The 12,676-nt window shown below is 39.6% G+C and overlaps 1 protein-coding gene across 2 annotated transcripts in view; it reads left to right on the plus strand.

Moving 5' to 3' along the window:
• Positions 1–12,676, plus strand: part of eepd1 (endonuclease/exonuclease/phosphatase family domain containing 1) — a 30,463-nt gene that overhangs the window by 14,318 nt on the left and 3,469 nt on the right. For both annotated transcript variants that reach the window (XM_069516644.1, XM_069516645.1), the window contains 3 exons: positions 2,821–2,872; positions 10,640–10,750; positions 12,315–12,449. In XM_069516644.1, the coding sequence (XP_069372745.1) occupies positions 2,821–2,872; positions 10,640–10,750; positions 12,315–12,449 (298 nt within the window). The remainder of the gene's footprint in view (positions 1–2,820; positions 2,873–10,639; positions 10,751–12,314; positions 12,450–12,676) is intronic.

The raw sequence follows: 12,676 nt of genomic DNA on the forward strand, positions 1-12,676 counted from the left end.
CTGAAAGCTGATCCATGCCTTCATTTCTTTTTACAGACCTCCCACAGAAAACAATAGAGAGACTCCAGCTGGTTCAGAACTCTGCTGCTCGGCTGTTAACCAGAACCAAGAGGAGAGAACACATTAGTCCAGTTCTAGCTGCTCTGCACTGGTTACATGTAAAACTCAGGATTTACTTTAAGGTTCCCCTCCTTATAAGGCTCTGAATGGACAGAGTTACATAGCTGACTCTCTAGTTAACTATGTTCCCTCTAAAACACTGAGATCATCTGCAGCAAGTTTATTGGAGGTTCCCAACAAGAGCCGAAAGAAAATCAGAGATGCAGCTTTTGAATATTACGCTTTTGGAACAGACTGCTGCTAGATATCAGAGAAGCTAGTTCAGTCTTTGAAAGAAACCTTATTCTCTTTGCTTCAGAGTTAACTAGATCTTGCACTTGCCTCAACGTCTGCTCTCTTTTATGTTTTTTTTATCATTTCAAGTTTAAATTTGATTTCATTTTTTTCTTCTTTGATTTCCCTTCCCTTTAAATGTCATTGAGAATGTCTGGTTCTTATGTTCCCTAAAATCGGTTCTCTGCTTATTTTGAATTACATTTTCACATGTTTTATTTTTATCTACATTGTATGTAAAGCACTTTGAGCTGCGTTTCCTGTATGAAAGGTACTAAAGTTTATTATTATTATTACTATTATAATTACTAAGATATTATAAATATAGCAAAATGTGTTTTAAAACTAAAACATATTAGTGTGTGTGTACCTTTCCTGTATGACCTGAATCCTACATTCAGCCACAAGTGCAGAAAAAAAGGCTCCTCATGATTGAATTTGTCCTCTGCAGCTTCGCAGCCTTCACAGTGTGACGTGTGCAGCCATGTAGAGGATTTGTGTTGTAACTCGCCCGCATTCTCCTTCACAAGTGCTGACTGATTACATTGCACATGAAGCTGGTGCTGTCACTGAGCTGCAGTGGAGCTCCTGCACTCAGCTCGGTGAATGCCAGTCCAGTAATACCCAGCAGCAGCGGCGGCAGCAGCACTCCACAGACAGAAAAGACTGTTATGCAATGTGATTTTCTGTGTGGCTGATTTCAGATTAGTAGGTTAGAGGTGAATGAGGCCGAAGCGTTGCCAGCAACTTGATTTCACTGTGTTGCACTACAGTGAATCAGTTTATCATATGGTTCTGCGGCCTGAACCGAGGGGATGTGTGCCTTGTGTTGTTGTGTTGTGTGTTTCTGCGTAACAGCTCAGATTGTGCTCCGGATGATTGTGAGCGTCAACAAGCATGGCATTTTTATTTTTGTTTTTTCAATATTTGATTCTTCTTCGGCCATTTGTAAAAGACAAAATAAATACTACTAGTAATTCTTTCCTCACTTCTGTCACAAATCACACTGCGAACCCTTTCCTCTTCAGAGCCAACTGGCAGCAGGAAAGGCAGTGGTGCCTGGGAGAAATCCATTGCTTTTTATTGTGCTGACTGTTGGTCTGGAAAATCATTTGAAAACTAAACAGATAAATGTTTATTGGGCTGTAAATCCGCCTCCTTCGTGGTGCAGTTTAGGACAACAGTCCAAACTCCCTCGGTCAGAGTGAGTCAGATTTTCTCTGCTCTCTGCCAGTTTTAAAAACACTGAATTTGCCCCGGCAGTGCTGTTGTGACTTTGAGGATCTAGTTTGGGCCGTACCGCTCAATATCTGGTGTATCACCAATGTCCACAAAACATGACGATAAAATAAATCCCATTTAACATTATTTCAAACATTATTTCCAGCATTTCCAGCCTGTTTACTGTCAGTAGGCCAAATGTGTCCTATATAAAAACCTTCAGGTTACTAATACAAAGGAGCTGCCAGTGACCTTCCCCATTTGCCTAAAGGGACATTTGACAGAAATTACAACTCACTGTGTTCTCTGTAAAGTCCGTACAGGCTGTTCCTGGGAAGACAAGTTCCTGTTAAATGTGTAAGTGTAAACTTCTATGGCTGTGACCACAACTGAGTAAATTCCATTCACCATAATTGTACTGGCAGAACTGTCACAGCTATCTCCACATCAAATAATACCAATGTAGCCAGATCTGCATGGCTGAGTACCAGGAGAAGCAGGAAATGACCGCCAGTGTTTCTCGCCTCCATCTTTGGTGCTAGCTGTTATCTCTGCACTTCCTGAAAACCACATGTGAACCAGACAGCATGGGTTCTACTGAGACATTTGTTCCTTCACTTCTATGAGTTTATTTTGGTGACATGATTTTTTTTCTGTTAAACATTTGAATGAATTTAGCATTATTAATGGATTTTGAACCAAAACGATAGGATTTTAAAGTAGGACCATCCATTTCAAAGAGGAAACATCTCAGCCATCATCTTTAAAAGTTGAATTTACAAGTAACAAAACAACCATGTGTCAGGTTAAGCCTGAACATATGCAGCCCCTCACCAGGAGAAGAGAATGAGGGCAAAAAACGGGAGTGGATCAAAATCTCCCAATGTTAAAGATCATGCTCTTAGTCAGGTGGCCTACTTGTTATGTCTTTGAAGTAAATGACCCAAAAGAATTAAGCAAATTCTTCCCTCAAATGGCACAATGAAGCATTTTTACTTTATCAATAAAATCGTTTTCTCAATAGTTGTGATATTTATGCACAGCTTACCGTTTAGTTTCTAAGAAGATATTTGGGTGATCAGCGATGCACACAATTATTCCACAACATTTTTGCACAAAAAATAAATGTATAATATGACATACAGTCATTAAATAAAACACTGACTGAGAATGTAAAAGCCGTCTTCTCTCTCTCTCTGCTTCCAGCATCAAGTTACTGGCCGTGCAGGACCTTCTGGAGCGGGAGGCTCTCGATAAGGTAAAGCAGAACTGTGCACCACACTGTTCCCTGACTGGGTCACACTGGTGGATTGAGGGGGTTGTTACTGCGGATGCTGGTGCCAGCTTTCTTTTGCAGCATTGTAAACAAGATGACTCACCACTCTGGGAAACGTACGGACAATTGCTCGCTCAGTGTTTCCCATTTGTTTAATGTGTCGCTGTTATGCAAATGTTCCCTCTCTCCTTCCACCCGCTCTGTGTGTCTCCGTCTCCCGAGCGTTAACTATTTCTGGACCCATATTTGGGTTTGACCTGAGTTGGTGCTCTCCTGTGCTTTCATTACTATAAATATGACGCTGGTTGCTATGGGTTGGAGGGTATCAGTTTCAGCAGTGTTAAGTAGCAGAACACTGGATTATTCTTTGATTCTAAATGTTTTTTCTAGATACAGGGGAGTAAACAAAGGTAAACAGATGCCGACACATTTTGGCTTACAGCTGGGAGCTTTAACAGCCAGATTTGCAGGATGACAAACAGTTAATCTTAAGAGGACAATTAGTGCTCGACCCTTTATATTACCCTTATATCTTATATTTACATCGAGGGGACCCTCTCTACGAAGGCCGCCATGTTTTTTACATTAGTCCAGACTGATCAAACTAAACACCTTTTGTGTTTTTATGACAACTGAAGCTGCCACAGGTTCTTTTTCATGTTTGGAAGGAGAGGGTGAGGTGAGGGGTGTTCAGCTGCAACATGTAATTTCAACACTAGATTATACAAAATTCTACACACTGTACCTTTAACTGGTTCTCAAAAAAAAAAAGATAAAGATGTGGTTTCACCTTCAGCACAGCTTCTTGTTGATAGACTCTATGGGGATTACATTCTGGTCTTGTCATCGCAGTCCCACTGTGATGACAAGACCAGAATGTAATCCCCCTTTGAACCACAAATTGTTATTCTTAAAGCTATGCTAACAGTTTGTATGGGTTTAACAAAAAACACATTAGCTGCTGTCAGACAGGCGCAGAACTTGAGATCCTCAGGAGAAACTGCTGAGGATCTCAAGTGTGAAAAAAAAAGTCAGACTGAGAGCCTCCAGAGTTCATGAGGACTCTCTTGGGGATGAAAAAGCTCTGCCACACGTACGACACGGACGGAGAGAGTTTGTTGTGATAAAAGCCGACACCTAAGGTCGATGTGCTACCTGATATCCTGCCTCTGTCTGCTGCAGCTATCGTTAAGTTGTAGGGGTTACGGTGTAACTGTGTGTATTTTGGCGTCGTGCACAGCCAGGTGAGCTGTTTCTCTCCATTTTGAGATAATGTTTTTAAGAGAGAAAATAAGAGAAATCCTTTTCATGCAGCAAACACCCACTACTGATCAAAAAGTCTTTCTCAAAAGGAAATCACAAAGTCAGTTTTTTAGTGAGTTGAACATATTATGACCCAGGATCTTGGAGTTGAAGTTAATAATAACTAGCATGTGCATTTTGGGTAGATAATGCATGCAATTAGTGCCTGGGGATTTAATGTGCTGAACCTTTTAAGAAGAGAAAACATTTAATAGCTGTTTTATATGTTGAATTAGAAAAGTGTGGAAAAGTAACACAACTCTAGTCTTGCAGATGATAACAAAGGTTTTACAAGCTGCTAATCAGTGCTACTGTTGTGAACATATGTCACTATGTTGAGCATGTGCTATGACACCATATATTCTAAAACATGTATACAAGCAATCATTCCCTAAATGAGGTGTACATATGAGAGTTGGACCCATGTTTAGCTTTAAGTATCTGGGAGAAGAAATGCTAAATGTACAAAGTAAAAGCTTAATGATTGGTGGTTAGGTGGTATAAGAGGTTGGGTTTTCTTTTGGCTCGTTTTTTGGGGATTTTTCAAACCCAAACCTCATCAGTGTGACTTTTTGTCTCAGCTAGTTGGAATCCATCCCCTCTTCTGTGTCACGTTCTCTCTCCTCCGTGTTAGTTTGTGTTCCCTTCATGCAAATTCCATGTCTGCACCTGTGTTGTGAGGGGAAAAAACCGGAGCATAGAATGAATTATGTGTCACACAGTATGTGTGCTGCACTGTCAGACCTCGCTCTGTCTTACTGGGCATTAATGCACGGAGGTTGGTGCATAAAATGTCAGAGTGCAACAGGCCGCTCTGAGCAGCAGGATGTGGAGCTGCTCAGCCCACACACACGTTTTCACATGCGTAATGTCACTTTTGGTTTTCGGATACCAGGGGGATCCTTGGCAGGGAAACCAGAACTCCATAGAAAGAGAAGTAGGTCAGCAGCAGAGGATTTTGGACAGAGAGAGGGAGGAGGTAGGAGGATGAGTTACCTCTGGACTTGGAAGTGGTAGCACACATTGCAGTGTATTCACTGAGCCAGCGTCCCACACTGATTTACTGGCAGTTTTCTCATGTCCTCTAGTCCTAACTCTCTTTTCATCTACACTCCTACTGCAGTGTTTTCCTACAGAGGGATTGTTTGTTTTCTCTCTGAGTTCTTTCACTCTTTCCAAAATATATATTTTGTTTCCCCATATTCAAAACTCAGAATATTCATTATTATCCCAGGGGACTTTAAAGCTCAAATAAGCTTTTTTTGTGCTGTGGTGTTGGTGTGATAGCTTCCTCCTTCATGTCTTCATTTTACAGAAGTAAAGTATCACAGGCGCTCTTGCACCTTCCCAAAGCATGCTGGGTAACCCATAGCTATAAACAGTATCTGTAAATCTGGGTATCAGACTTTATTGACACATAATGATCTAAATTGTATTTCATGTGATTTTACACTGTGTAAGAAATATTTTTAGAAAAAGAGCCTTTGCTGGTATCCACAGCTTAGTATGATGTCACGTTCAGCATGAATGTATACCCAGGCGATAAGGATATGTGCGGTGAAAAGGTGGTCAGCTAGGGTGGTCCGAGGGCTTGTCCCCCAGAGAAAACATTGCCTCTGTTACATTCTTAAGCCTCTAGTCTGTTCCTTCATATTCACACTCATCTTAATCATGTATGTCTTCTGGGTGGGGACTCTCACCTTTATTGACAGGGCAGTGCAGTAGGGAAAGGAGGTAAGGCAGGTCGGAACTAGAGGATTCAAGCCTTAATTGGCCATGCGACGCTCTGGGGAATCACTGTATATCCATCTGTTACTGTACTCCCGTCGTATTTCAGGTCTCAGTTCCCATTGACATTACGCTGAAAAGAGGATGTGTTAAATTAGTATCTTAAGCAACAGTTCAGCGTTTCTCTGTAAATGTGGTTGACGTTTCTGCTATGGACATGTGTCATGATGAGTCACACAAAGAGTGTGTGCCGGGGTAGACTGTTGTGTTGTCCTCTGTGTTTTGTCACTTAGGAACCCTCTGTCTGTGGTTATCATCATCAGTCATACTGTCAGAGGTCTAACAGGAAACTGTCAATACGACTTGTTGAAAATCAAAAAATAACACACATGCATGAAGGCACACACATGCAGCCACAGTTTTCAGGCTCTCCTCGGTTCAGTGAGGCCAGCTCCGATTCCCGCTAAATGTAATGATTCGTCCATGATGTTCTGAAAAGCATCTTTTTAGTTTTGTTGTTTTGCTAATGTTTCAGACAAAGAGACCTGTGTAAGAGTGTGAAAGAGGCCTCACTGACAACACAGGATTTATTTGTCTTTTTCCAATCAGCCATTTGAGATTCACATTTGATTTAACAAGACATATGAGGAAAACAGCATCCAACAAACACAGGCTCACTGAACTTTAAAACCTGAGGTATTGACAGGTATCCTGCGAGAGGTTGCAGCGTCAATTGCAGAATACTGTTCAGAGCAGACTTAGATTTTTTCTACTTTTTCTAAATAAAACAACTACAATTTAACTTAAACTGGTAAAAAAAAATTTACATGAAGAATTGATCAAAATAAAAAATTTGTCTTGAAGTGACAAACAGTGAATCGTGATGCAACTTTTTAGTTTCATTCAGCTCGTTGTTGTCCAGCCCACAACTTCTTCCTGTGTCGCCCAGTGAAACGAGCTCAAGCTGGCTGACAAAATTTGCAACTGGCTTGTGAATTTAGTGGAGCATTTAGCAGTCGAATAGCCAGATGTTTATTTTCGCAGGAGGTAGTGGAGACCACACCCGAGCTAAAAGAGGGTGATGGTTTGTCTTTATTTCAACAGGTGGATATATGCACAAAATGAATGCTAGTGATGCTGTGTGCCTACTAGATGTGTAAAATTACAGACCTGTTGTAGGGTCCTCAGATGGATGATAGTCTGCTGTAACAATTTGTAAACCAAGGCTATAGAAATAGATTTAATTTGACTTAATGTAATGTTACACAGTTAAATTCAAGAGCACCTCATTTTGTTGAATTTGTTTGAAGCAATTTTATTGAGAAACTAAAAAAAAAAAAAAAGTAATATGTTAAAACTAGAGTTTGACTCAGGGCCCCTCTGTAAGACAGGATTCTCAAGATCACACTGGAAATTCTACTTGTGAAAAACTGGCCAATTTGCCCTATAGGAGAAAAAGATCTTTTTATTAAATAATAACTTGAGCTTTTAAAACCCTGAAGCACACACCTATAACACTTAAATAAGAGCAACACAGATCTTGATAACACTTATTATCAGTGAAGTGCTACAATATAAAAATGTCATCTGAGATTTTAGTGAGATATATGGCATTAATATCAGGGTGACCTGCATTCTGCTTTCACTGTCTATCCGCTGAGTAAGTAATAATATTCATGATGAAGCAATTTCACACTGCCAGAAGCTTAGAAACTCAAACACGAGATATGCTTTCAGTCACAGTCCCCAGGGGCTGTAGGCTCATACACATAAAAGGATGAATTATCATTCAACCTAAACCAAAAGGGACTCAGAATTCAGCCTGTAACGACCAAAGTGCAGGTACATCATGTAGTTATGGTCCTGGCAGTGAGGCCAGACCTGGAGGAGTCACCTGGTCGAGTCCCGCTGTGACACCGGGGGCCAGACCAGGGACAGGAAAAGCCACAACAATACAGTTTCAAGTCACTGCCAAGTATTTAATTAGCTGATTACAAGACTGAATGGTAATCAGCAGTCAGAGGATGGAAAACCTCCTCACCATTGTTCTGCTATGTGGAAGACAGTAAACATTTAAAGGGAGTCGGTGTGGAGTTTGACAGACAAAGACTTTTACTAGACAGGGTCTGACCCTATATGTCAGTGAGCTGCATGATTGCTCACAGTTTTTGCAACTTGATTCAACAAAAGACTGAAAGTCAGGATATGTCAAACTTTGTCACTAGATTTTAGAGTTTTCAAAGTGACAAACCTTTGCTACTTTCCACAGAAGAGGTCAGCCAGTATTGCCCTGTGAGCCAAAAGGTCGGGCAGGACTTAGCTTCTGTTTTAAAAAATGTCCTCAACTTCACACATGGACCCCACGTGGTTCAGCCAAACGGCCAAATGGGAGAAAGTAATTGTAAAATAATACAACCATAACATTGTTTTATCAACAAGCCAAAGAATGTTCGCACACCTAACTGCTAATTATGAAGTAACTGAAGTAAAATAATACTAAAATAAAACTATTTCCCACTCCTGTCTAACTAACTGAAGTGGCCACAACGACCCAGCTTCAGTTCCAGCTTCAGTTAACTTTTAACGTGGATACAGTGTGATGCTAACAGTGTTGGGCCATGGACAGTGTGATGTGATTGAGCTGCTTGGATTCATATGAAAATTTAGATGTGTTCTTCTGTTTCACCTGTTTGCCTGATGAATAACTTGTGTAGTTTTACATCCCTTTGTCAGCAGCATGTTCTTATTCACAAATTAGTGAGTTAAGACCACAAATAAAATAATTTGAGGGTTATTTATTTATTTAGTGATTTAGCTATTTATATGAAAACATTCCTAAATTCCTAATTTGGGTGGGGTTTTTTCTTTTTTTCTCACATTGACACTTTTTTTGAGTGTCTGGAAAAATAATAAAGTTACTATTTATAGTTTGCTCTGTACACCATTGATGGGAACTGAGCATTGACTTGGTATTTTTGTGCTGGGGGGCCCTCCTGCCATGCACAACATACATTCATATAGCACAAGGTGGAAGCTTTCCGCTGAGATTCTGCTCCATGTTGACATGACTGCATCACAACTGCTAATCCCCTGTTCTAACACATCCCAAAGGTTCTTCTACTGAATTGACTGAGGAGGTCACTGGAACTAAGTCCTGACTCTCACACAGTCTCCTCCATGATAACCTGATCTCATCAGAACTAAACATGTAAGGGCTTAATGTTCTGGGACATCACAAGAATCTCTCTGGTTCGTTTTCAGATCATTCTGGGATAACATGGGTCAACAGGTTTTGCAAAAAGAACGAGAATGACACTCAGTAGAGCACATACCTCCACCAAGGCCCAACTGTCCCCTGAATTTCAATCAAGCTACACCTCATTACACACACTCATCGAGACTAACCCCCCTAATGTGCATTGTTTTCATTATTTCTTTAGAAATTGACAATAATGTTGAAAAACATCATATATCACAATGTTGTAAAAAAGAAAGTGAAAGAAAATCCACTAGGTGTTTTAGTAATACGTATAGTCTAACAAACAAACACAGATGAAAACAAATTGACGAAAAAAGTCTGTCCCATCATGTGGATGTCAACCTAATGAGACTTGTGCTGTATCAAAGAAGGTATTGTTAAAATCTTGCATATTTTCACTTTCATAATTTGCGTCCTTTAGACTGGTGTGTGTGTGAGTGAGTGCGTGTGTGTGCTCATAGGTGGAGTTCCTCTCCCTCTCCCGGTTCCCACAGGGAGCCTCCCAGTTAAATTTAGAGCCAGTTGCTGCACGAACAGGCACTAAAGCCTTCATGAGAATCTTCTTCTGTGGAAAAAACTTTGAGTCATATTTACCTGCTGATTTTACAATATCATACCTCTGTTGGTTTAGTTAGCTCTCTGTGATGTTGACATAAGAGGCTTCCTCTTGCTCCTTGTATTTCCTCTTAGACATGAGTTGGTGCTATTTGAGTTCATTGAACTCTGAATTGTTTCTTAGAAGCAGTTCGACTGTTGAGCAAAACATGTTTTTGCTGCAGTTAAAATCCAAAACACTACTCCCCTTTTACTTCACTGTGTCATGTATTTCACACTGATTATGAACAGAGGCAGAGATAAAGCATTGTTGACATTTAATCATCAGATGAATTCGATTTTGCCGTGTCCCCACTATGCATTCAGGCTTCTCTTTCTTTCTTCTTTAGCTTTTTATCATGCGTTGATTCTCATATAACCTCACAATTTTCTTGGCACTGACAGGACCATATTGCGTCACATCAGTTAGCTCTTAAATTGTGACATGTACAATAGACAGGATAATCCTGAGAATGAAGCCGTAGAAAATAAAATCATAATTTTGCAGAAATATGTTACAAGGAAAGGTTTGTCGCAATATAATAAGAAAAAAGTCACAATTTTATAAAAACAGAGTTGTAATGTAAAAGCAGCAATATTACAAAAACGTTGTAGTACGAATATATGAAATATATTATGAAATATTATCAAAATTAAGTTGTAATTGAGAAGATATGTTTAATATTACGAGGATAAAGTTGTAATTTTACAAGAAATCTACTATTTTCCTATAATAGTTTATACTTAAGGAAAACACTGTGGTTCCACTAAGAGGGTTTTGCAGTAATAGAATGAGAGTCATTATTATTTTTGAAATGATGAAGTGTAGTCCTGACAGTGTTTTCTCTCTTTTGGTTCTCATGCAGTTCTGTGTGGAATTAAACCAAGGGACACTGGCCAGCATACGGAAGTGGAAGTGGCCACGAGGACTGTGGAAAAGTGTCGTGTCTGAAAAACCCACCGGACACTCCAGTAAGGTACGGCAGCCATCTTTACCAGATACCTCTGTTTTTGCTCTAAATGTGATGGGACACAAAACTGCTGTTGCACCGACGTGTTTGGTCAAGGGTGAACCTGTTTATTTCTTTTCAATAAAATTTGAAATGTTGTTTTTTAAAGCCGCCCAGCTGACCCCAACTTCTACTTCACACTGACAGCATGATATGATCAGGACATGGTACAATAAGTTTATAAAAAAGTTATTATTATTATATTTTATTATTATTAATATCATCATTATGATTATTATTATTGTCCTTCCTTCTGCAGTTTCATTTGTTTTGTTGTTGTAGCTTTGAGTTGAAGTGAGTGGCTTTGCATCCATGCAGCCATACATGCACAAACATTCCTGTGATCACATGAGTGCAGCTAAATCTGTGGAGAGATTTGTGATTCAGATTGTGATTCTACCCTAACACACTGTGATATGTTATTCTGGACAGATGGCCAAGGCATAGTTAAGGACATCTATCTGTGGTAGCTGCTAATCAGTGATGAAAAGGGCAAATTGAAATGAGGTGAAAGTCTCACTTCCATTTAGTTTTTTACAAAAATGTAAAAAATATTAAAAGTAACTGACTGATTTATCAAATGCACATCTGGTTGCTTCCTAAGCTTTTGTATGGTCACTAGAACTGGCCAAACAAAAACATATTCATTAATGTATCTACTTTATTGAGATTAATTTTTTTGGCAAAATCTCCTTATTGACTTATTGTCCTCATTATTTCCAAAGCCTGGCTGCACCCCAGTGTAAAATATGAAACACATGAGGCGGTTACAAGGAAATTCAAGAAGTCATATGAGGCATTTACTGTTAAGGAGTAACATCACATCGTTACACACTGTGGGATTTTACCGTTTATTTTCCTGATGTTCTTCCTGTAGTTTTACGTCTTATATACTGCAATTCCTCGTGTCATTCTATCAGTCCTGATGTATTTCTACCCAGTATTCATAGAAGGTTCCTGTGAATTCATACTGGAACATTTTTATTGACATTATAATATCTTTTTTGTCCTAGCATTATACATGCTACAACATTCTCCAGTTACCAAACTGTCTTTTGAACAAGCAGGTCATTTTGCACTTTGATTACTGTGACTGAGCCTAATGAGCTGACCTTTGGTCTATAATGCATCTCTGTGTATCAGGCTCTATGACACAGGATGAGGATTACCTGGAGGCTCATACAGTCAGAAAAAAACAACTCAAGCCACAGTCAGGAAATTAAAGTAACATTTGAATTTCTGTGAACTTGCTTTATTCAGTCATAATTCAGCTGTAATTTAGTGGTTCATATGCAGCAATTCACATTTTCCATGGCTGTCGCCTCCTTATGAGTTTATGAGTTAGAACATAACAAACAAATTGTTACAGTTCAATAAGCTGAGAGATGACCCGTATAGATGATACTATGAACTATGTAGACAAATTGGTCATAAGCTCCTTGTTAGTAATGGTATAGAGACTGGTGTTACATAGGCAAGATCATCTAAACATATATAACTGACTCCAGTTCCCATGATCCTCTGTTTCCAGGGAGTGAGCTACTCTGGTTTTCTGTGGGACAGCTCGTCCGGTATTGACCTGAAGGACGCTTCTGTCCTGGACGCTCCTGTTGTCAGTGGCAATGGGCATCACACCTACCCGCTCCTCTACCTGGCTCACTTTATTGTAAGTTATGAATTCATGGCTTACAAACACACTGTGATGTTGAAATGAAAAAGAAAAAGAAGAACACTTTTTTTCTTTTACAGTGTTTCACAAAAAGATGGGTTGCACATACACACTGAATGCAATGTTAAACAATATGCAAGAGAGGTGGGGGTGGAGGCCGAGGGCTCATACTAAGACCTCAACATACAGCATGAGGAACATTAAAATATAATACATAATATATA

The sequence above is a fragment of the Paralichthys olivaceus genome, chromosome 20 (genome assembly GCF_024713975.1).
Source record: "Paralichthys olivaceus isolate ysfri-2021 chromosome 20, ASM2471397v2, whole genome shotgun sequence".
In the NCBI taxonomy this organism is placed as follows: Eukaryota; Metazoa; Chordata; class Actinopteri; order Pleuronectiformes; family Paralichthyidae; genus Paralichthys; species Paralichthys olivaceus.